Genomic DNA, 23,397 nt, shown 5'->3' on the forward strand with positions numbered 1-23,397 from the left:
GTGTAATTTCCTTCTCGCTACACCTCCTTCATCAAACTGTCACTCATCCATCCATTCCTCGGTCCCTCCCTCTGCTTCAGGGATTTAGATGCCTGTAGACTCAACTCACCTGGCCTGCTATCCTCTACCTATCAGTACTATTTCTTCATCTCACATTATCTCATTACAACTTAATCTCCCCCTCAGATCGCTTGTCTTTTTTGTCTATCAGTCACTGCGCTACATTACAGAAACATTTTGTGCAATTTGTTGAAAACATTTCAGAATCATACGTCTTCAGATTAGAAATAGGCACAGAGTTGACAGATAAAGATAAAAAGAGACAAAGAAGAGAGATGAGTAGGTGTTATTTCAACGTCTAATCACTACACATTTTTGATCATCTGTTTCACGCTCTGTATTTGGCACACACACAAGGTTTTGAAGTGGGTAGAGCATATGATCTAAACAAAAGTCAACATAACCGAAAGAGGAGATTGTAACCCTAAACAGAGATTTCCCAATCTTTCTCTCCAAATATTTATCTCCTCCCCACAGCGTGGCCAACAGCAATGTAGATGTGGTTGAGACTGGAACCACAATGATAAGAGTTTCTTTGTGCATGTGTTTGTCTTTGTACTATTCTGCATTTTATCTGGAAGTCGGGAGCACCTGGAGCCTAGAGCTAATTCACACGCTGGCACATGAAATCTGGCTCTCAGTTAGCATATAAATTCAATATTTGGATAATCAGGTTTTAGCTCTGCTTGACTCATGTTCTGTGTGGGATTCTTTTGTTAATGAGAACCAGCACTGAACCTTAACCTCAGCTTACTTTACCACTTTTTTTTTTTGCACATCACTTTTGGTTGGAGATCATTAAGAAATTTGTGATCCTCAGAAAGGGGAGGACTTTCATAGCACAGGGGAATGTAGCAACCAGATCGTAAACCAGGACACAGTAGGGTGGCAAGTGACTCTCTGTCACACATGAATGTGACACCGTGGGCTCAAAAGGACCTCTGCTTTGTCATAAGGTCAATCACATGAATTGTTATGCTGAATATGGGAAAATTTAACCAGTGTGAGTTTTGATTTGTTTTCATTTTAGTAATTGCCTCAGCAATGTCATGATTTTGACCCAGTTTGGGTTTGCATTAAATGTGAAAAGAATGATTTGTATTTTTTTTAGATACGGTGTTGTTACTAGCTCAAAAGCAGGCAGCATTTCATCTATAGTAAGTAATCGTAAGAGCACTTTATTCTGCCCAGAATAAATGGGCAGAAAGAGCAAGTTTTGTCCCATCTACAGCCCCTTTCATGCTGTAGTTTTTCAGTACAGCTGCAGAGACGATCCTCTTTTTGTTCACACCCAAACCAATCTAGCCTGCCAAGTCCTTCAACAAAGTGTAGACAGCAGTGTTGGTTAGAATCATCAACATATATTAAAACTAGACACAGGATCTGAAGTTGAAGCGACAAAGAATTTTTAACCCTTTGGTGTAAATAAATGGGGCTTTTCTTGACTAAATAACACCGTTCAGATAATTGTCTTTAGGTCTTAATTTTGGTTAATTCACATAGTTTTTACTTTGCTACTGTAAGTTCAATTATGCAAAACAAATCTACTATGCATAACTATTGAATACAAAAATGACGTGTTTAAAAATCCACAGTTTAGCATTTGGTTGAACAGCAGTTAAGTTTTGGGGGTCTGAATTGTTTTTTTTTCTGTCACTATGTTGAGTACTTGTGGAAAGTTCAAAGCAGACTTGAAATACAAAAAAATATAAGTACCATATTGTTTTGGTTGCAATACTAAATTTTAGAAAAAGGGTTAAAATTGGGGAAAAAATCAAATCAAGACGTCATCAAGTATAAAGAGATCAACGAGCAAATCTTAAACTGCTGTAGTATTTTTGGGAATGTATTTCTAAATTAATCAGCGGTGTACTATGCATGGCACAAACCTAGATCTGGAACTTTTATGGGCTGCCAGACCTATTGTTGGAGATTTCCCTTAAAACAGCCACATGAACAGGATAATGACAGAGCAGCGTAGAGAAAAAGGCAGAAGGAGCATTTTGAGGCTGAGTGGGTCTTGTGCTGCGTACCACAGCAGCTCAGATGAGTCTTTTTGAATGAGTTTCTAAACACGGCCTGTGATTTTACCACTTGATGCGAGTGTGGACTCCACCCTGCTCCGCACTCCTTTTTTCGGTCAACACTGATGGTTTTAGTCTGCCTTGCCTGGCCTTCTTGTCTTTCTGCTTCGTCTCGCTCTTTCATTACTTTTTTGGCTTTTACTTCCACCTCGCTGCACCCTCTTCACTTTATCCTAGTTCCTCATTTAACCCAGACATATTTTTGCTCCTTCATTTTGCTTCAAGATGGGGGAGGGAAACAATCTAAGAAATTATAGAGAGGTATTGTGGCGATTTATGAAAAAGGTCCTATAATTGAATAAAGTTGCATTTTATTTTTCCGTTTTGCTTTGCACCCAGCCCCTGCTTTTATGCTGCAGCCACTGATGTTTCGCCATGTTACTCTGCTGGAGAGTGTTACTGCAAGAAAATTAAATGTAATTTTGTACATTTACTGGGTCAACTTGATGCTGCAAGTTTATGGTTTGTGACAAACCTTCGACTGCAGTGAAGTTGTTAAACTTTCTTCTCTTGTGTGTCTTACATAGTTGTGTAACAGGCAGCCTTTTTTTCCTTCTTTTTTATAAGCTACAATAATAGCATTTAAAAATATTGTACAATAATGAATATTTTGGAAAACCGACAGAGCTAGTGAAGTTTTTGGCCTGTAACTTGATGTTCATGCACGCACACACAGCAGCATGCTCTGGCGAAGGCAGGGAATGATCGGGGGATTGAAAAGTGAGCTGGTTTATGCTCCCACTCCTGTTTTTCTCACACTATGGCTGCAGGGGTAGAGCATGATGGAGTTATTAAGCATAGTTAAGACTAGAATAGCAGCTGTAGGAGGAGGGGGTGGTGGTGTTGCAGTTGAAGACGATGTAGAGGGAGAAACGTAACACAAAAGTAAGCTGAATCAAACTATAGCGAATCGTGGGATAGAGGAGTTAAGAAAGAAGGAGCTTGGAGACAAAAGATGAGCTATTTGGAAATCAACTCCGTCCTTACTGCTCACTGAACCCCTCCACATCAAGCCTGGATAGGCAAAGGTCAGTGTGAGGTGGAGGAGGTGGATGAAGAAAACGAAGGAGTACAGAGAGAGTGAGGAAGGGGTGTGCATGAGATGGGGGGGCGCTAATGTGAACCAGCTGTGGAAACCTGACACCTCAGGAGTGGGTTAGAAATGAGAGGTGGAGGAGTGAGAAAGAGAGGGGAAAAAAATGGGGTCTGCAGGAAACGGCTCGCAGTAAAAGAAGGATGGAGAAAAGAGGAGGGGAAAAAAAAAGTCCTCATGGAGCAAAACAAAGAAACCCATAGATGAGTCTGGCAGCGTTCGTAAAAGTAGAGCTGACTGTATGTAAAGGTTTCTGTGCATTAATTTGTGTGCAAATTCTTGCTTTCGCTGGTTTGTGCTTGGACCTTTGTCAGAAGAATCACACTGGTGCCTGTGTTGTTTTAGCCACAGATTAGTGTGACAGTGTATTTGGTTAGAGCTTCCTCTGTGAGACACCACTCCCTAACACTAATGTGAATCATGCACGGCCTTGTCTGTTTGCCTCAGGCTGTGGTGATACAGCCAAGGGCTAATAATGAGCTCTCTATCTGGCACTGAAACCTGAAGGACGGGGTATCGCTTCCTGACGCCACTGCATTTGGTTCTGTCAACACTGGTTAGATAGCGGCGATTGAATTTAATAGAGCATAGTATGCATCTTTCCTGTCAGCGCTTTCAAATATTCACTAAAATCCCTGGGAAGCAAATAATTTCTGACAGGTGGTGTTAGGTTCAAAGAGACCTTAACAACAGGTGTTATAGGACTTAAGAAGCTCTATTTCCTTGTGAAAACAGTAATAAATCACATGCAAACACATTTATTTAAAAAGAAATCTTTAAAAACTTAGCTAAACGTTACACGAAAATTAGTAAAGTTAGTTCTGAATTTCTCAACTTTGAAAATCTGGGTCATGTTTCCCATATTTTCAGCTGTGAAAAGTGTAAAAAGTTCCTGGTGAAACATAAACCTCGCATTAACCTGGACACGGCATTCTTTGTGTGACAGCCTGCTAATGTGATATATGTCGCAGGGAGAGTAGAAGACCATGTCGTTACTCTGGGGTGAGCGGGGAGGTTACGGCTGCCAGAGCGAGAAAAAAAAAACAGTCTTAATTAGCAGGACGACCGTGTTGTTGTGATATCATGTCCAAGCTGTGTTTGTGTTTGCAGCGGGGGTCGGAGTGGGCAGGGCCGTCCTTTTGTTTGTGTGTTTTTGTATAGGCGTGCGTGTCGGGGTTTGTAAGGAGTTGCACTGCAGACCTGCTATGGGGACAAAGCCGGGGAAGACAGACGATGACCTTATCTAATCTGAAGTGAAAATGCATGAAGTGTGTCTTCTGTTTGAAGACATCACAAATTTATCATTTTGTTTTTCTGTTTCCCAGCTCCGTCAGTTTGTTTATATAAGTTAGGTTAATATAGCTGGTAATGACAATTTGTTAACTGCAATATTCTGTAGAGCAACAAATGTCACAAAAAATGTGATGTTTTTTAACCAGAAGGTTAATTTTATTTTACAATCTGGGAAAAAAGAAGAAAAAAATACTTTTTGGCCATCATTCAAGGTTATAGCTCAGGAACAAAGGGGAAAAGAGTACCTATAATTCATAATTGATTACCTGCTGAATTTAGGACAATTAATCTGATGTACCTTCCTTAATAAGTTGCATCAAAGTCTTCACAATGACATTATGAGATCAACTTGGCTAAAACTTTGAGTCTTTTTAACAAGTTATCCCTGTCAAACAGCTGCATGAGATGTCTGAAAATCTAATCTGTACACTCAGTCTGAAGAAACTGAAACAATAAAAGTAGTTACCATATTTCTCAATGTGTTTATTCTGGATCTAGGTCTCTGATTTATACAGAGCATTTAGGAGCCAGTTTCAGTAAAATGGGAATTTGCTGTCAGATGTTTTTTTTTCTGTCTTGTTTTTGAGAAAATAATCGGTGACTCACACAACATACCAGGCAGCCTTTTTTTTTTATATGATCAATCAGTGAGACATGGTTTGACATGATTCATGACTACTCTGCTTTCCCATGCACTTACAACCTAATACGTTCAAGCTGCTTTGGGGCGGAGTGGCCTGTTATAAACATAAGTAAGTGTGAGAATGAATTTCAAACAATTCTCATCTTCTCAGTGTAATTTAAATTTAGCAGCACTGCTTTATGTTTCTTTTTACTTTTTAACATGTTACAGACCCCGCCTGCTAGTGAATTATTCACATTTCTAATTTAGATTATTTGAAAAAAAAAAAAAAGTAACAAAGATGTGCCTGAGTATGTGTGTTAGTGACTGTGTGGTGTATCTCTGCCACCTATTGTGTTACTCGAGCCCCTCTAGGGAGGGAGGTTTAGAGGCCTCCGAAAGAGGCAGCAGGTCGCTCTGTTGCCCACAGTCCCCAGACGGCGTGTCTGCCATGTGCCAAAGACAGACAAAGTAGATGCATCAAAATAGCCTATAGGAATGCACCTTTTGAAAGAATTATGCACGCTGTGATAAAATGCCAACTTTGACCAAACAATGTCTTACATAGAGAAGTGATGAGCGAAAGTAGGAGGGACTGTAAAAACAGAGGAATAGAAAGTCACAAAGGGAACATTGCCCCTGATAAGATCCCTGGTGCACACATACATTGTGCAATAATATATTTTTTTCACCCACTGTCTCTAAGTGAGTCAGTCATTTCTCTTAAAAAAGGGAGAAAGAAATCAAAAGAAAGGGATTGTTAATAGGCAAAGATAAAGTACACACAGAGTTTGCGGCCTATATGCTGTCATAAATAAACCATTAAGTAGTGATTTTTTAAAGTCAAACACATGTGTCAAGTATCAAGTCAAATTTATTTATATAGTACTTTTCAGCAACAAGGTGATTCAAAGTGTCAAGATATTTAAAGGTGAAATAAAAATGTTTTGAAGCTAACATAAATCCCCAAAAATTACTAGGGTCTCTTCGGCATTGTTTGGGATCACTCGGAAGTGTGACGTATCCTGTGCCAAACACAGGAACGCCAACAAGGCAGGAAATAGCAAATACGGATAGTGTGGGGGTGAAATGGTTCATCCATCCAATTAAATTTCTTTACCCACTTCTCCTTTCCGGGTCGTGGGGAGCTGGTGCCTATCCCCAGCAGTCACTGTGCGAAAGGCGGGGGACACCCTGGACAGGTCGCAAGTCCATCACAGGGACACATAGAGACAAACAACCTCTCACTCACACCTAGGGAGTTACCAATTAAACTAACATGCATGCATGTTTTTGGTCTGTGGGAGGAAACCGGAATACCCTGAGTAAACCCACAAAAGCTCACATGCAAACTCCACCCAGAAAGGCCCCAGGTCGGGAAGCGATCCAGCAACCTTCTTACTGGGAGGCGACAGCTCTAACCAGTGCGCCGCTGTCCCACCCTGAAATAGTTCAGTGCGTTGCAATTAATTGTGTAAACCGACCCCGAAACTACAACAGCGGTGTCATTCTTCAGCTTCCCAAAAGACAAGAAAGTTTGATGGATGTGGTTAGTTCAGCTCCTGGTGAAAATTACAACCCAAAGTCTGGAGACTCACGGTGCAGTTCATGTTTTGAAGAGGACCGCCTAAAATACAAACCTTCAATAGAAGAACCACCACCTTCCGTTGTCGAACCAGCACCCTCCATCTCCCGCTCTTGGACTGCCTCTTTCTGTCGGACCATCTCCTGCTGTCCAGCCACCCGCTGTCTCCGCCGTCTGACCGGCACCAGCCGTTTCTAGCTGTCTGGATGGAAACTCCTTGAAGACTGTGAGAAATCATTGTAAAGCTTGGGGGTTCCCCTTTGTGAAATGTGGGGCTCAAGTTCCTGACAGCATCACTCCAGACCCAATAAAAAAAAGGTTTTCAAACGGGTTCTCTTGTTAATAAAACTTGCTGCTTCATCTATATCCTTTATCCCTGTTAAACACTGACAGTAACTTCCTTCAGCTGCTCCTCTACGTCACCAACCAAGGATGTACCACCCACACAATCACCCCATTTCTGGATTTTGACTCAAAAACTGTAAAAACAAGTCATTAACATTTCAATTCAGAGAAATGGACCACTGAAGTGTTCTATTATAGTCTTTAACTAAAAGAAAAACACGACCCATTATTTTTATATTTTACTTAATTTCACCTTTAATGTTTGTCCTCTTTGTCTAGAGGTAATAAAAGTGCCTTTCATTTGTTTTTAGTTTCTGTTTGGCACAACTCAACTAATTCTAGATAACATTACTTCACATCCTTCTGCTTTTCAACTTCTGCTTGTCACCATGACCTCTGCTTAACCTGTCAGCACAGCCAGGCTCCTGCTTTTTCTCTTAGTTGGATTTACGGGGCAACAGCTTTGGGTTCATGTCAGTGTTTTCAGGTCTGTTCCTGACCGCTCCTTCTGTCAAAGCGGCATGTTTAATTATAAAAGAAATACACCCAGCTCTGTTTATAAATTTGCTCTTCTGTGTAGGTGTGGCCAAGAGAGCTGGTACTAAAGAAAACTTTGCATCTGCCTTAAGATCCAGACTCTAAATTAACAAAATCCAATGAAATGTTTCATTGTGAAGAAAAACGAGCCACCACTAAATTTTTAAGCACAACCACACATTTTGTTAATACTCCTACAGGGATGTGGTTCCCCACATACTTCTTTTTAGGTCACTTTATAGCAGCAGAGAGTCTCATTAGACAGTTGTGTTTACTTGTGCTGGTTCATCTGTTTCTTTGATGTGTGTGTGTGTTTAGCACAGGATCTTTTTGCAGATGCTACTCTCAGCCCTTGGTAGTGGTTGTCTGATGTGGTGCATTGCATCCACCTAACTGAAACTTGCTCTTTTGTTTTGTCTGTTTGCATCACTTTTAACCTCCTAATTGTCTACTTGTTCATATCGTTCTTCTGTTGTATTGTCTGCGTTAAGGTCTGCATTTCTTAGCGGTTCGGCCTGTTTGATGACTGATTTTCTGAGGGATTTTTTTTTGTGTGCACAGGTGTGCCCCGGGCTTCCTGGGAGAGTACTGCCAACATAAGGACCCCTGTCAGCCCGGCTACTGCCTAAATGGAGGGAACTGCTCTGTGTCCATGTTAGCTGGCGTACCTGTACCTGGTAGCGCCACCTGCACCTGCCCTCTCGGCTACACTGGACAACATTGCCAAACCCCCCAGAACTCCACATGTTACCCGAACAACCCCTGCGCCAACAAAGGTGTCTGCACCCTGCTGTCCCTCGACAAGTACAGGTGTGAGTGCACCAGAGGATGGACAGGTGAGATAGTGTTCAGTAATAACTGTTAATAACTACTTTATATAAATCATGATGCATTTGACTCATCCTAAATGCAAATACACTTGAGGTAAATATTTTTATAATCCAGGATGTCGCTCGGACTCTTTGTAAGGATATTATTTCAGCTTTTGCAGCTTCAGAACATGCAACTCTGAGCTAATATTCTCTTCTACTTGCAGTCAGTACTTTTTTCACAAATAACTTCAGTTTAAGTTGGCAGTGTCTTAAGAGGTTTCATAGTTCAAGTAAATCAAGAAACAAGTTTCCTTTTGGCGTAGATTTAGTTTTTAAAATTTAAATAATAAATCTGAAACATTGCCCTTTTACTTGGAATGTCACAGTTTTGTTTCACAACTATTTGATGTGGTAGGCAACTAAAGACACTGCTGTTTTGTTTTATTCAGGAATGATTAACAGCATAAGTGGCTTGTCTTCCTGTCACCCAACCTCTGTACCAAAATATGATGTATTGAAAAAAATACTGATACATTAAAAATATATTTAAAAAAAAAGAGCCCAAACTCATAAAAAATATGGAATTATTTGATGATAATCACAGATACTTTGTAGTTGTTGCCTGTTCTTTTCCTGGTAGTGTCTGCGTCATTTTAAGTTGTAGAGGTTCATGTTTTTATTGCCGTAAACAACAGCTACAACTCCATTGCTGAGCTTTTTGTCCTCTTTATTCCCAGGTCCACGCTGTGAGTACGAGGACAGTTGTCTCTCTAGTCCCTGTGCCAACGGAGGAAGGTGCAGCTCTCAGCCTGGTGGTAGCTACACCTGTTCCTGTCCTCCTGGCTACAAAGGTCCTCGCTGCTTTAATGACACAGATGAATGCGCAGACACACCCTCTCTGTGCCAGAATGAAGGCGTGTGTGTTAACACCCTTGGCTCCTACAAGTGAGTTTACACTGATGAAATGTGAACAATGTTGCTGCTCTAAATGTTGTCTTAAAGTCTAAGGCAGGGGTGGGCAACCCTGGTCCTCGAGGGCCACTATCCTGCATGTGTTACTTGTTTCTCTGCTCCAACACACCTGATTTGAATCAATGGGTGATTAACAGGCTTCTGCAGAACATGAAGAGGTAATTTAACCTCTGAATCAGGTGTGTTGGAGCAGGGAAACAAGTAAAACATGCAGGACAGTGATCCTTGAGGACCAGGATTGCCCACCCCTGGTTTAAGGAATGGCAGATGACTGAAGGAATTAATTTATGATATCGTCTCTGCTTTTGCTACAGGTGCAACTGTACACCAGGGTTTACTGGTAAACATTGTGAAAGCTCATATATCCCTTGCTCACCTTCGCCATGTCTAAACGGAGGCACCTGCCATCAGAGCACTGAAATCACCTACTCATGCCACTGTCTTCCAGGTAGGAGGATTTAGCTCAGCAATGAACTGGCTTCAGCTTAAATGCGAAAAACTGTAGTATAATACAAACATGTTAAACTAGAAGCACTCTGTGAGCTCAAACCTCCGCCAAGGCCATAGCGTCATTAAAAAGTAGTCCAATCTGGATCTGATCGCCACCAGTTTTATGAATTGTTTCTTGTGATAATGGCAAAATTTCCAGAAAATTTCACCAAAATCTGTTCTTTAGTTTTTAAGTAATCTTGCAAACAGACAAACAAGCCAACCAACAATACCAAAAACATAACCTCTTTGGCGGAGGTAGAAAGTGAAGCTGCCACCGCTCATCCTGTGAGCTGCAGACATAGGGGGAGGAGGTAAGACTGAATACAAAAATAGTGAGTCTCTTGCTGGTATTTACGTATAAATGAAAGTACCTTCTGAGGTTTTGAATTGTAGCATTACATTGTTTGAGGTGCAAACAGTTTAAAATTGCTGGCTGAGTTGACAGTCACATGATAGCCAGTCTGCTACAAGTAAACACAAGTCACACATACAGCTGCTGTTTATACTGGGGCAGGACATGCCCTAATACTGGATACTAAAGCAAATGTACAGTATCATTATTCATCTTCCCCAGTGGAAACATGATTAATCCAATAAAATGCTGTCTGCTTTTGCTGATGCTAGGCTTCAATGGAACCAACTGTGAGAACAACATTGATGACTGTCCTGGTCACCAGTGTGCCAACGGAGGAACCTGCATAGATGGAGTTAATACCTACAACTGTCAGTGTCCTCCAGAGTGGACAGGTAAGGGATGTTTAGGTGTGATTTGGTGTTAGTGTGTATTAATTTGACCCTGGTGCAGTTTGTCATGACCTTATACTGCAGCTGCAAAAGATCAAATACGAATGTTATCCTGAAAGATGTTTAAACAGCATTTTTTTAGATTTAGAGTTGTTGTCTGATATTTTATTTGTGTGGTTCAAATGTACATACAGCATATTTAATCTATTTTTTTGCATGTTCTGCTTATATGTGTATTCTTGCAACATCTTATCTCTTTCTGTGTACCTCTGAGGCTCATACTCCACTTGAGGTGTGTCTCTGCTTTCTTTTACTAAGTAAACATGATTAGGTTAGCTTTCTTGGGCCCGTCTTAGTTTGTGCAGTACTAATCCACCCAGCAGAAGTACAGCCAATGTGATGCTGAAAATATGTTTTTAAACTGGCACTGTGGTAAAACATTGTGCCAACTTTACTAATTTTTAATCTTTGCCAAGAGGAACCTCTTATGTGTTAAAAAGTGGGTCAGTGGTTTTGTTTTTTCACCAGAACTCAGGTTACTTCAATTGATGTTGTAACTTAGTACCCAAAGCATTGACTTATCTCTTCCTCATCTTCATGCTTTCTTCTCGTCCTCAGGTCAGCACTGTACAGAGGATGTGGACGAGTGTCGGCTGCAGCCAAATACTTGTCAGAACGGCGGCACATGCAGCAACCTGATTGGCAGCTACGTCTGCGTGTGTGTTAATGGCTGGAGCGGACCCGACTGCTCTGTGAACATCGATGACTGTGATACTGCCGCATGCAGCCCAGGCTCCACTTGTATCGACCGTGTCGCGTCTTTTATCTGTCTTTGTCCCTTCGGGAAAACAGGTGGGCTGACAGTGAGAGGACACACATAAGCATTATTTTATTTACTTTTTTCTTTTACACAAAACCCATAAAAACACTGAGATGAACTGCAAACCAGTAACAAGCGATTAAATAAAAATGTTTTGATTTAGAGCTCAACTTTGGGGGTAAAAGTAAAACAAAAGAGTAGAAATGTATTAACCCTCCCTCGGCCTTCGGGTCAAATTGACCCAGAGTTACAAGAGCCTCTCTACCTCTCTTCACCTCTCTCTCTTTTGAGGACTTCAGGAGGCTTAAACCAAGAATGAGTTCAGTTTGAGTTTTTGTTTGCATTTTAGCTTTGTTGAATGACATATGAGGCTGGAATAAGTAAAACTAGTTTTACCAGAATTATTGTTATTTGTAGATTTTATTTATTTTTTCTTTGAGAAAGTGACAGCATTGAAGTCAGATGCAGTAAATACATTCCAGGATTTATTTGCAATTTTAACCATCTGCTTAGTGACTCGGTTTTGGATTGGGATCAAGCCTCGCCTTACAGCTAATTCTCTCTTGGTAACAAATTTGCATTAAGTTTGTGTGTGTAATCCTGCAGTGAATGCACTTTGGGGGGGGGATCAGGTGAGAGTTAATGGGGTTGGATCGTTTTGTTGCTGTTGTAGCATTGTTTGTTTTTAATGGCTGAACAGACTTTTTATTTGTTTATTTTTTTATGGTGTTTTTCTCAGGTTTGCTGTGCCACAGAGATGACGCTTGTATCAGTAACCCCTGCAGAGAGGGCTCACATTGCGACACCAACCCCGTCACGGGAATGTTCAACTGTAACTGTCCACCTGGATACGTAGGCAGCACCTGCAAAGATGACAGAGACGAATGCAGCATCGGTGAGACAGAATCCTAAACGGTAGCATTTTTCTCCACTCCTCCTCAGCTCTGGTTTTCTTTCAAACATGCGTTTTTATTTTGTTTTATCACCAGGACCCAACCCGTGTGAGCACGGCGGTCAGTGTGTGAACACCGACGGCTCCTTCACCTGTAACTGCGTCAGGGGCTACGCTGGGCCTCGATGTGAACAAGATGTCAACGAATGTGCTTCAGGCCCCTGCCAGAATGATGGCACGTGTCTGGATCGCATTGGGGAGTACACCTGCATTTGCATGCCTGGTAAGCTCACAGATTTATTTTTCTAATAACACTTACGTCTTATCAGGACAACTGAAAGCAGTTAACACGATTGTCATGTTTGTTAGATATTTCAGCTTCAAATTGACTCTGTTATTTACCTCATATTCTTGTAGGATTTGAAGGAACTCACTGCGAGGTAGAAGTGAATGAGTGTATGAGCTCCCCCTGTCTGAATCAGGGTAAATGTGTGGACCAGGTCAGTCGTTTTGTCTGCGAGTGCCCAGCAGGTTGGTATATGTAACACCGTCTCCTTCACTGACAGATTTGAAAATAAAAGAATTTATGGTTCTTTTAAAAAATGCCTCATTGGTACATCCCTGTGTAATGTTTTTAGGTTTCAGTGGTGAAACTTGCCAAATAGATATAGATGAGTGCTCCAGCACGCCATGCTTGAATGGAGCCAAATGTATCGACCGACCCAACGGATATGATTGCGAATGCGCTGAAGGTGAAGAGAAATCACATCGTGCTCGGTTTGATCTAAGACACATCTGAAATTGCAGCATTTACTCTAACGGGAAACGTCCTCCCCAGGTTTTACCGGCCCCCTTTGTGAGGAGAACATCGATGACTGCAATCCTCCGCCTTGCCACCACGGTGTGTGTAAGGATGGCATTGCCACCTACTCCTGCGAGTGTAATCCTGGTTACACAGGCTCCATCTGCAACATCCAGATTCAGGAGTGCCACAGCAACCCCTGTCAGAACCGAGGTCGCTGTATTGACCGCGTCAATGCCTACCAGTGCATCTGTCTGTCAGGAACCTCAGGTAAACACTTTGAAACAATTACAGAAAAGTTTAGTGAGAAAAGTTGGTTCCAAAAGGAAAATGTTTTGTTTGATAAATGTGTAACTCATTATTTTTAGTCAACATGCCTTTATTTAAGAAAAAACTAAGAATTCAAACAGTGATAACAAGTCACCCTGAAGCACCAGTAACACAGATTAAAGTGTCTTTAATGGTAGATGTAATAGATGCAATCCTCAAACAAGTTAAGGCAGTTTTTCATTTGTCTCACACAAAACAGACAGCTTTGGTTATAGCTCCTATTTGCTTTGTGGCTCAACACTGTTTATCCTAAAAACGTATGAACACCACAGCTCATGTTATACTTTCCAGTACTCTGTGAAGGTTTAGTGTGTAGAGGCCTTTAAGATTTTTAACCTCCTTTTTTAGCTTTTTAAGGTATTTTAAGGTCTAGAGCTCAGTCTGTGTGTAGCAGTCACCAGCCTGGAACAAGTGGTACAAACCCATAATACTGCCTTCAAGTCTGGTGCTGAAGTCTGTACTGTGCTCACTTTACTAAACCTGAGATCAAGTCACCCTGTCGGGTTTCATGCTTCACTTCCCTTCCTCTGCTGCACCTTTTTTCTTTCTTCTTCTTTAATTCATCATTAACTATTGTTCTAATAATCACGGATGTCATTTGTGTAGCATTCCTGTGTCGAGCTTAAAGTCTCTCCCAGTTTTAGTTCTCATTTCATAACCGCTTGCTACATTTCTTTTACTTGGAGTTCCACTCCCCCCTGGTGGCGAATAAGTAAAGTTTCACAATTTTTAAGGCATTTTTTTCAGCTCCCTGTACTTAGATCATTAGATTAGTACAAAAATAACTCTCTTTTTGTTGTTTATGTGAGTTTATCTGTATTTTTCTCCTCAGGTGTGAATTGTGAGATTAATGAGAATGACTGTGCCAGCAGCCCTTGTGAGTACGGAGAGTGCCAGGATGGCATCAATGAATACAAATGTGTGTGCTCCCCTGGATACACAGGTATGCTTTTGCTCGGTACCTCAGTAGAATCGATCATGGCGAGACCAAAAGATACGGAAACGTTTACGAACAGTTGTTGGGTTTTTTTTGTACCACTTATCAGATTTGTATATTTTTCTAACAGGAGACAAATGTGAAGTGGAGATCAACGAGTGTAACTCAAACCCATGTATGAGTGGAGGAACGTGCATTGACAAAGTGAACGCGTTCTACTGCCTGTGCCCGCCCAGCACCCACGGCCCTCTGTGCCTGTCTGGTATTGATCACTGCGCTTCTCATCCCTGTGTGCACGGAGAATGTATTGATCAGCAATATGGGTAAGCTAAACTAATGCTAGGAGATGTGTTACATGTTTTGAAATGTTTGTGTTTATAAATGTGGACTCATATACATTGGAATTATAATATTAGTGGGGATTTGAAGGCGTTATAAACAAACAAACCTTTGAGCTTACGCCTTACTGTAGAGAGCTACATGCTTTCTTCAAACCTGCATTTACTAATTTACTACTATAAAATGTAAAACTATAGCATCAGGGTATATATTCAGTAAAGTAATAATCATTCTATAGATCCACTGATGATGGAGCTCAAAGACCTGCCTTTAATACAAACGACTAACTTTACATTTTTGATGTTTCTATCAAGGTATCGATGTGAGTGTGAAGCTGGTTGGGTGGGACAGCACTGCGAGCAGGAGAAAGATGAGTGCCAGCTAAATCCATGCCTCAATGGTGGCGCCTGTGTGGACCGACACAACGGCTACACCTGTGAATGCAAACCAGGGTTCAGAGGTAAAACTGTGGCTATAAATAGATTTAACAAAATATTTCCACTAGACTTGATGATGTTCATTCTCTCTGATGAATGCAGCGTTAGCCTCCATAGCCTCCATATTACTCGTCATATAAATTTTGTGTGCATGCATGTATATTTTGTACAGTTATTATTAATCATTCAAAGACAAACAACACTGCCCCGAACATAGATCTGGGAGATTTGAAAAATGAAATGTGAATAATCACTTTTCTCTTGTTAGGTGTCAATTGTGAAAAGAACATCGATGAATGTGCATCTGGACCCTGTCTGAACCACGGTGTTTGTAGAGATGGAATCAATAGTTACATGTGCCACTGTAGTCCACCATACGCAGGTTAGTGAAGTTATGTTTCCACCACATCGTGTAACACGAGCCATCGTTATCACACAACTAATGAAGAGGTATATTAAAAAAAAATGTATTCTATAGGGAATAATGTAAAGTTTTGTGTCAAAATAGGTAAACACTGTGAGGTGGAACAGGATCCTTGTGCCTCTCATCCGTGTGAGAGGGGAGGGGTTTGTCTCCCATCTCCAGATTACACCTCTTACAGCTGCCGATGTCCGCCCGGTTGGCAAGGTTAGTGTGTGAGATATTTAACGTTGTAAATAACTCAGATCCGTCGATTGCTTTGCTGACACGGTTCATTCGTTCACAAAAGGTGCACGCTGCAATGAGGATGTAAATGAATGCATCAAGACTCCTTGCAAAAACAGCGGCCGCTGCGTTAACACTCAAGGTAGCTACGTGTGTAAATGTCAGCGGGGGTACAGTGGACACAACTGTCAGACGGATGTAGATGACTGCTCACCAAGTGAGTTTGACCTAATCTAATTTATTCATCTCCTGTTTATTTATTAACATGTTACTGCACCGTTCACCTTATTCCATGTGTTTATGATACTGTTTGTTATATTGTTAGACGTAAGTAAGTATCTGCCCAAAGCAGCATAGACTGATAATTAATTATAGGACCATACATGGTTTAAATAAAAATAATCTATAGTTATGAAACACCTCCTTTTTCCTTTCTTCTACTCTTTTTTAGACCCATGCCTGAATGGTGGCTTGTGTGTGGACCAAGTGGCGAGTTTCTCCTGCAACTGTCGGGCAGGATTCGAAGGGGATCGCTGTGAGACTGAGGTAGACGAGTGCGACAGCCAACCCTGCAGGAATGGGGGCACCTGCCGAGACTACGTCAACAGCTTCGTGTGTTTGTGCCAAGCAGGCTTTAATGGAATCCAGTGCGAACACAACATACTTGAATGCACTGAGAGGTGAGCCACCGACACAAAACTTTCTGGGTTTTACTATAGTCCTAAAATCTTCTGCAGGTAATATTTTTCAGCTAATTACTACTGTAAACCTTCTGATTCTGCAATAGGAAGTAGCAGAATTAATTTAACAATGTTTATTAGTATTTGTGACCAGTGCTATCAGGTTTAAGCTTTGAAAATGAGGCAGTTTTAATAAAAATAAATAAATTACTGTCTTGTTCTGTTCCTCTGCAGTTCCTGTCTGAATAATGGGACTTGCGTTGATAACATTAACTCCTTCACCTGCAACTGCCGCCGTGGTTTTTATGGGGATTTCTGCGAGTACGAACATAACGAGTGTGACTCTCAGCCCTGTAAGAATGGAGGCACCTGTACGGACGGCCTGGGTACTTACCGCTGCACCTGTCCTGTGGGATTCAGTGGGCAGAACTGTCAGGTACATTGTTTGCATGTCACTGAAAATGGGTAGCTGTCTGACAGATCTGCAATACCTTACTCGTAGCAGCTCGAAGAAAGAAAAAAAAAAACATGCAGTATTTGCTTACAGTTTATTTCCCTAATGTCTAGGTATGCAGGGTTTTAACTTATAATTGATGGCAAACCATTTATATTCATTTTTTGCTCCTTTCTTTAAAATAGAGTCAAGTTTTTTAGAAATTAAAATATCACAGTTATGGCTGTTGCATGCTACAACACATGTAGGGTGGTTTATGTCAGGTTGGTGAATTAGCTCATATTATTGCAGGCCCAGCAGTGTGGATTGGATTTATACTGGGTTGGAAAGGAGCGGTTCCTCAAAATACACAGTGACTTAAGCTGCTCTGTAACAACTGCGGCCAACACTTTGTTTTTTCGTTTTGTTTTCAGAACTATGTGGACTTGTGCAGCCAGGTGAAGTGTAAAAACGGCGGCTCCTGCTCTCAGACAGTCACGTCCTGGACCTGCCACTGTCAGATGGGATGGACGGGACTTTACTGTGATGTCCCCAACATGTCCTGTCAGGACTTCGCTGCCAGGAAGGGTGAGAGAGTAGTTCATTTGAGAACCTGTTCAGCAAAATATTGCCACTTCAAAGAAAAGGGTGAAACGTATAATGATGATTTAATTAATAATAACAACTGGTTTCTTTGTGATTCAGATTTACTATTTAAGTTTTGTACTCAGTGTAAGCAAAATATTGAAATGGCTATTTTTTTAAATCATCATATATGCTCTGTTTTTCATTTTGCTGCAGGTTTAGCTGTGGAAAATGTGTGTAAGAACGCAGGACGATGCATCAACGTGGGGAATTCCCATCAGTGTCAGTGTCAGCCTGGGTACACAGGCAGCTACTGCGAAGAAATGGTGGACGAGTGCCAGTCAAACCCGTGTCGCAATGGAGCAACATGCAAAGATTATCAGGGCACATACGAGTGCATAGTAAGTGCTGTTTCAGATTTGTGTGTATACGTTTCTAAAAATGGAAGCAGAGAGAAATATTTAAGTTTGTTTTATGTTTAAGCCTTATTTTGGGACAAACACTTCAAATAAGTTCATTTCTCCAGTGTAAACCAGGTTACCAAGGAGTGAACTGTGAATATGATGTTGATGAATGCCACTCCAAGCCCTGCCTCAATGGAGGGACGTGCATCAACCTCATCAACCGCTTCACTTGTGTCTGCCCTCCTGGAACACACGGTACGTCTGCAAAACATACCGCACCACGCACAAGAGCGCATCAGCATATTTGCACTTTACTGTGTCAAGCCTGATGTAATGTGAGAGTAAGATCAAAAGATAAATAGTTTTGGTTTCGTGTTTCATTTTTTCCTGTTTTTAATGTCTGAGTAAAGTTTTTGTTGAACAGTTTTTCTGGTGAAAATTTAGCTGTTAGATTACTTTTTCAAAAGAAAAGCTGAAGTTTAAATGTGTGAAAATAAAACCTGATCTTCATTGATTTAAAAAGTGCCATTAAACTTAAAATTAGGACAGAATGAGTTCACTTATCTTGCGTTTGATTTACACATGACAGTGGAGTAGACCACTTCTCCATTCTCAGATGGATCTAACTTTCTTCTAAATCCCTCTAAAGATGAAACAAAAAGTGCTGTGTTGAACAAAGTTTGTTGCTTCAGTTGATGCATGTGTCAATGTCTGTATTCACTGCTGCGCAGGAGTTCAGTGTGAGGTGAATGAGGACGACTGTGCCCCCAGCCCCGGCTCCTCGGAGCCGCGCTGTCGGAATGGAGGACAGTGCATTGACGGCGTGGGTCGCTACACGTGCTCCTGTCCTGCAGGATTTGTCGGAGAGCACTGCGAGGGGGATCTCAATGAATGTCTGTCGAAGCCTTGCAGTACGTTCGGCAGCCTCGACTGCATCGAGCTGGTCAATGATTATCAGTGCCTCTGTCGCCTCGGATACACAGGTACGATGCAAATGACTGGCTCAGAGTCACACAGGTTACCACACGCATTATTGATGTTGATGTCCTAATAACTGGGACACCTTGACCCTGAACAGGATTAAGCTGGTACTGAAACTAGGTGGATGAGTTTTTTGAGACGGAGAGCTGCTGCGGTTTATTCTGATGTTTTCTCTCTGTCTGCGTTTCTTCTTCTTCTTTCCTCAGGTCGTCACTGTGAATCCATGGTGGATCTGTGTCTGTCGAAGCCATGTCGTAACGGAGGCACCTGCTCCATGAACACGAGCTCCGTGCACGGTTACACCTGTTCCTGTCCTCCTGTAAGTTGTTTTAATCTTCTTTAATCATTCTCCTCCTGTAAATACTCAAACACTTATTATTGTCTGCTGCTGAAAAGCAAAAAGATGAGCAATAATGTTTTTGCCTGAGTCTTTGTGTGTGTGTCTTTTTGTGTTCATGTGTGTGTCTGTTAACAAAATATCTCACAAACCACTGGGTGGATTTTAGTAAAACTTTCAGAAAACTATCACCGTGTGTACGTCTACAACTGATTACCTTTTGGAGCCAAACTCAAGATGGCAGCTACATTCAACTGACCTCAGAAAACACATAAATGACTCAGTTTTACAGATCTTGTGCTAAATAACACACACTCCAGGTATGGAGAAGAAATTCATAGGAAGAACTTGACACTTTCTACACACAAGCCCAGCAGTCACACACCCCAATAATATACATGTTGTCAGCCTTGAATAAGTTTTTACACTGATAAGTTTTTTCTTGTTCTATCACTAAATTTCTGAATCAAACATGAAGCTCTTGTGTTTTTAAAGTAAATGTCTTAAAAATAAAACTAAGCCAAAAATGGATAAAAAAGAAATATTTGTAAGGCCCTTGAATTACTGCTGGCAAGACATTATTAATATTATTTTATTATTATTATTATTATGACATAATTTACTGATGGAAAGATAGATATGTCAGTTAAGATCACATAAAGTCACCACTATTATTACGACCCTTGAAAGTTGTCCAGTCCTGTAAAATAAGAGAAGTTGTGAAATGTGTGTTTGGACTCTGAAGCTACAGAATACAGGCATGTGGCTGGCGGCTTTTTTCCCTTTCTTCTGCTACTGTTTGTCAATTTTCTCTCATGAAATGCTTGTTTTTCCTCTCCATTAACCTCTTGCTACGTCTATATTTTCATGCTCACTTCAGAGGGCCTCTCCATGGCTCAGGTACAGTAGAAACAGACTTGTAGGATCGGCTATATGTAACCCTTTACAAAACAGTTTGCTTGAAAATCAATTGCACAGTAATCTTGGCTGGAAACAATAGCCGAACCTTTTCATTTAAAACAACTCAAAAAGAATGTTATGTTTTACAGGGCTTTACTGGATTCAGCTGTGGTGAAATAGAGAATTACAACTGTGCCAAACTACGTTGCCAGAACGGCGGGCACTGTGTAAAGGCGCACACTGGCCAGCTGTACTGCCAGTGTAAGCAAGGCTTCGAGGGGCCACACTGTGAGACAGAGCAGTGGTGCACCAAGCCCTGCCAGAACGGAGGAACCTGTATCAAAGACCCGTTCAACCCATACCAACAGAGCTGCCGCTGTGCTGTCAACTTTTTCGGACAATACTGTGAGAATAAATCACGTAGAGCCCTCCATCCAACCTGCCCCTATCCGCAGTGTGAGCAGCAAGCGGGAGATAAAGTGTGTGACAGTCAGTGCAACATCCACGACTGTCAGTGGGACGGAGGAGACTGCTCGCTGGGCTGGCTGCAGCCTTGGTCCAACTGCACCGCCAGCGTTCCCTGCTGGGATCTCTTTAAGAATGGGCGGTGTGATAAGGAGTGCGACAACTCCGAGTGCCTCTTTGACAGCTTTGAATGTCAGGAAACTCCATCCGACCTCTGCAAGTACGTCACTCTGCCGCTCATTCTGTTGCTGCTGTCGCATATACAGTGAAATGTATAACTGTGTGATCCGTTTGTTTCTGAAGGTATGACAAGTACTGCAAAGACCATTATCGCAACGGCATCTGTGACAAGAGCTGCTACACAGAAGCTTGTGGCTGGGACGGCCTGGACTGCTCCTCGGACAAACCGGCCAGTTTGGCAGATGGCACGCTCATCATCGTGGTCCGACTGCAGCCCAAGGAGCTGCTCGGAGACTTAAATGGTTTCCTGCGCTCCCTGGGAGCCCTGCTGCGCACCAACGTTCAGGTGAAGCTGAATGAAAAGAATGAGCCGAAAGTGTATCCTTACTATGGGGAGGAAGAGGAGCAGAAACAAAACGGGCAGAGGAGCAGAAGCAAACGGGAAATGGACAGAGAGGTTATTGGGTAAGAGTGATTCATCACAGGACATAATTCTCATACATCAGTAGTTTGAAATACTTTATTGCATTCCCCAATGTGATAAATGTTTCTTTGACGTCTGTTTTTGCAGCTCTGTGGTGCACCTGGAAATTGATAACCGTGAATGTTCGAAGACCTCCTCCCCCACTCACTGTTTCTCCAACACATCTGAAGTTGCATCATACATTGCAGCATCACACATCAAAGCTGATCTGCCTTATCCACTTGTGTCTGTAAAACGTAAGAAGCTACTTTAATATTAAAGAATTAAAGAGTCTATCTTTTGGTAAAAATGTAAATTAGACAAAGGTAAACTAACATCTTTCTCCTGAGTGTCCTTTCTTGGTTCTTCAAGACGTTTTACCTCTTGTCTGAAAGGCTTTTGCGGTTCTTCATTTAAATGAGAGGTGTTTTCACCTCTCATAGCCAATTATATGAGAGATTAAATGTGTTCAAGGACCAGAAAAGGAAGTCAAGTTGTCTGTTTTTCAGTGCATTTAAGATGACCCTGATCCACATGAATGATTATCAACATTGGTGTCTTGTTTTTCTGAAGCCGGTGCACAGATGATAGATGAGGGACGGAAAATATATCCATACCTGATTGGAGTGGCTGTGGTTATTATTCTGCTTATTGTGGTCGTGGGGATGCTGGCAGTCAAGAAGAAGCATAAACATGGTGTCCTGTGGCTGCCTGATGGCTTCATGGACAGGAAAAATGACAAGAGGAGAGAGCCTGTTGGACAAGACGACTTTGACTTGAAGTGAGTGAATTTTCTGACCAATAGGACACAAGAACGAATGAAACCTTAATGCAGTCTTATCATTTTTATTTAACTGTGTTCTGGAATAAATATAAGCAGAATAAAATCTTGCTCTCTTATAAATCTTTCTTTAATTTTCACGTTAGGAATTTAAAGACTCAAGACGGAGGTTTAGCTGATGGAAGTCAGAGATATCTCGAAGATGAAGTCCCATCCAAAAAATCAAGAGTAAGTCAATTATTTGTCAAAGATAAAGTTTTGTGCAAAATTCAAAGTATTTATCTGTTGTGAATTCATTGTCAAACTCTGGTGTTTTGCAGACTGAAGACAAACCTCTGCTGTCCATCCCCCTGGATGGAGGCGTTGACCAAAGAGAGTGGACCCTACAGCATCACAAAGCTGCCGACATCACTCTCACTCCTCCGCAGGCTGACCTGGAGGCTGACTGCCTGGATGTTAACGTCAAGGGACCTGGTGAGGAAAAAAAACTAAATTAGATAGATGTTTACATCTGTTATATTTTAAGTAGTCATTTTGCAGTGATACATCTTTGCTCCCTCAGATGGCTTCACCCCTCTGATGCTGGCGTCACTGCGTAACGGTGGAGGCCCAGACTGCAGCCTGCATGAAGAGGAGGAGGAGAGTGGAGGCGATGAGCCAGGACCGAGTATGATTTCCGATCTGATCGCTCAAGGTGCAAACATGAAGGCTCAGACTGATCGTACGGGAGAAACGGCTCTCCACCTGGCTGCCCGCTACGCCCGAGCAGATGCTGCTAAGAGACTGCTGGACGCCGGAGCGGATCCCAACGCTCACGACAACATGGGGAGGACGCCGCTGCACGCTGCTGTGGCAGCTGATGCTCAGGGAGTCTTTCAGGTAAGCCAGATTCCTAATCAGGCACCCGGATTTCAAGTTTCAGTTCATAACAAAAGTCAGTGCTAATGAGTGAAACCCTCCTTACTACGATCGGGTTTGCAACCTTCATCTCTTTGTTTGTGTTTGTGTTTGTTCAGATTCTGATTCGTAATCGCGCGACAGAACTGGATGCTCGGATGAATGATGGTACAACTCCGCTGGTCCTGGCAGCCCGGCTGGCTGTGGAAGGCATGGTGGAAGAGCTGATCCACTGCCACGCTGACATCAACGCTGTAGACGATCACGGTGAGAAAAGAAATCCAAAAGAAATGTGGCAGCAGAAGTAAACTTTAGTTGAGTTTTGGGTAAATTGCAAAAATGCAAGAAGCACTGACTTGCAGTTGATGTGTAAAAAAGAATACAATCTAACATTAAATATGGCTGATGATTAGTGGTAAGACTTTTTTTTAACACAGATATCTTATCTT

The 23,397-nt window shown here is 41.8% G+C and overlaps 1 protein-coding gene across 1 annotated transcript in view; it reads left to right on the forward strand.

The window, feature by feature from the left end:
• The window catches only part of notch2 (notch receptor 2), a 42,339-nt gene that overhangs the window by 14,575 nt on the left and 4,367 nt on the right, over positions 1 to 23,397 (forward strand). Inside the window, exons 3-33 of the mRNA XM_017407211.3 lie at positions 8,181 to 8,455; positions 9,169 to 9,376; positions 9,718 to 9,851; positions 10,520 to 10,642; positions 11,258 to 11,491; positions 12,199 to 12,354; positions 12,449 to 12,634; positions 12,769 to 12,882; positions 12,990 to 13,103; positions 13,190 to 13,423; positions 14,316 to 14,426; positions 14,551 to 14,743; positions 15,074 to 15,219; positions 15,465 to 15,578; positions 15,705 to 15,824; positions 15,907 to 16,059; positions 16,294 to 16,522; positions 16,757 to 16,958; positions 17,390 to 17,543; positions 17,757 to 17,941; positions 18,067 to 18,199; positions 18,676 to 18,927; positions 19,132 to 19,244; positions 20,312 to 20,847; positions 20,931 to 21,272; positions 21,379 to 21,527; positions 21,844 to 22,051; positions 22,198 to 22,279; positions 22,372 to 22,525; positions 22,614 to 22,930; positions 23,068 to 23,215. Coding sequence (XP_017262700.1) covers positions 8,181 to 8,455; positions 9,169 to 9,376; positions 9,718 to 9,851; positions 10,520 to 10,642; positions 11,258 to 11,491; positions 12,199 to 12,354; positions 12,449 to 12,634; positions 12,769 to 12,882; positions 12,990 to 13,103; positions 13,190 to 13,423; positions 14,316 to 14,426; positions 14,551 to 14,743; positions 15,074 to 15,219; positions 15,465 to 15,578; positions 15,705 to 15,824; positions 15,907 to 16,059; positions 16,294 to 16,522; positions 16,757 to 16,958; positions 17,390 to 17,543; positions 17,757 to 17,941; positions 18,067 to 18,199; positions 18,676 to 18,927; positions 19,132 to 19,244; positions 20,312 to 20,847; positions 20,931 to 21,272; positions 21,379 to 21,527; positions 21,844 to 22,051; positions 22,198 to 22,279; positions 22,372 to 22,525; positions 22,614 to 22,930; positions 23,068 to 23,215 — 5,819 coding nt within the window. The remainder of the gene's footprint in view (positions 1 to 8,180; positions 8,456 to 9,168; positions 9,377 to 9,717; positions 9,852 to 10,519; positions 10,643 to 11,257; positions 11,492 to 12,198; positions 12,355 to 12,448; positions 12,635 to 12,768; positions 12,883 to 12,989; positions 13,104 to 13,189; positions 13,424 to 14,315; positions 14,427 to 14,550; positions 14,744 to 15,073; positions 15,220 to 15,464; positions 15,579 to 15,704; positions 15,825 to 15,906; positions 16,060 to 16,293; positions 16,523 to 16,756; positions 16,959 to 17,389; positions 17,544 to 17,756; positions 17,942 to 18,066; positions 18,200 to 18,675; positions 18,928 to 19,131; positions 19,245 to 20,311; positions 20,848 to 20,930; positions 21,273 to 21,378; positions 21,528 to 21,843; positions 22,052 to 22,197; positions 22,280 to 22,371; positions 22,526 to 22,613; positions 22,931 to 23,067; positions 23,216 to 23,397) is intronic.

The sequence above is a fragment of the Kryptolebias marmoratus genome, linkage group LG24, assembly GCF_001649575.2.
Source record: "Kryptolebias marmoratus isolate JLee-2015 linkage group LG24, ASM164957v2, whole genome shotgun sequence".
Taxonomy (NCBI): Eukaryota; Metazoa; Chordata; class Actinopteri; order Cyprinodontiformes; family Rivulidae; genus Kryptolebias; species Kryptolebias marmoratus.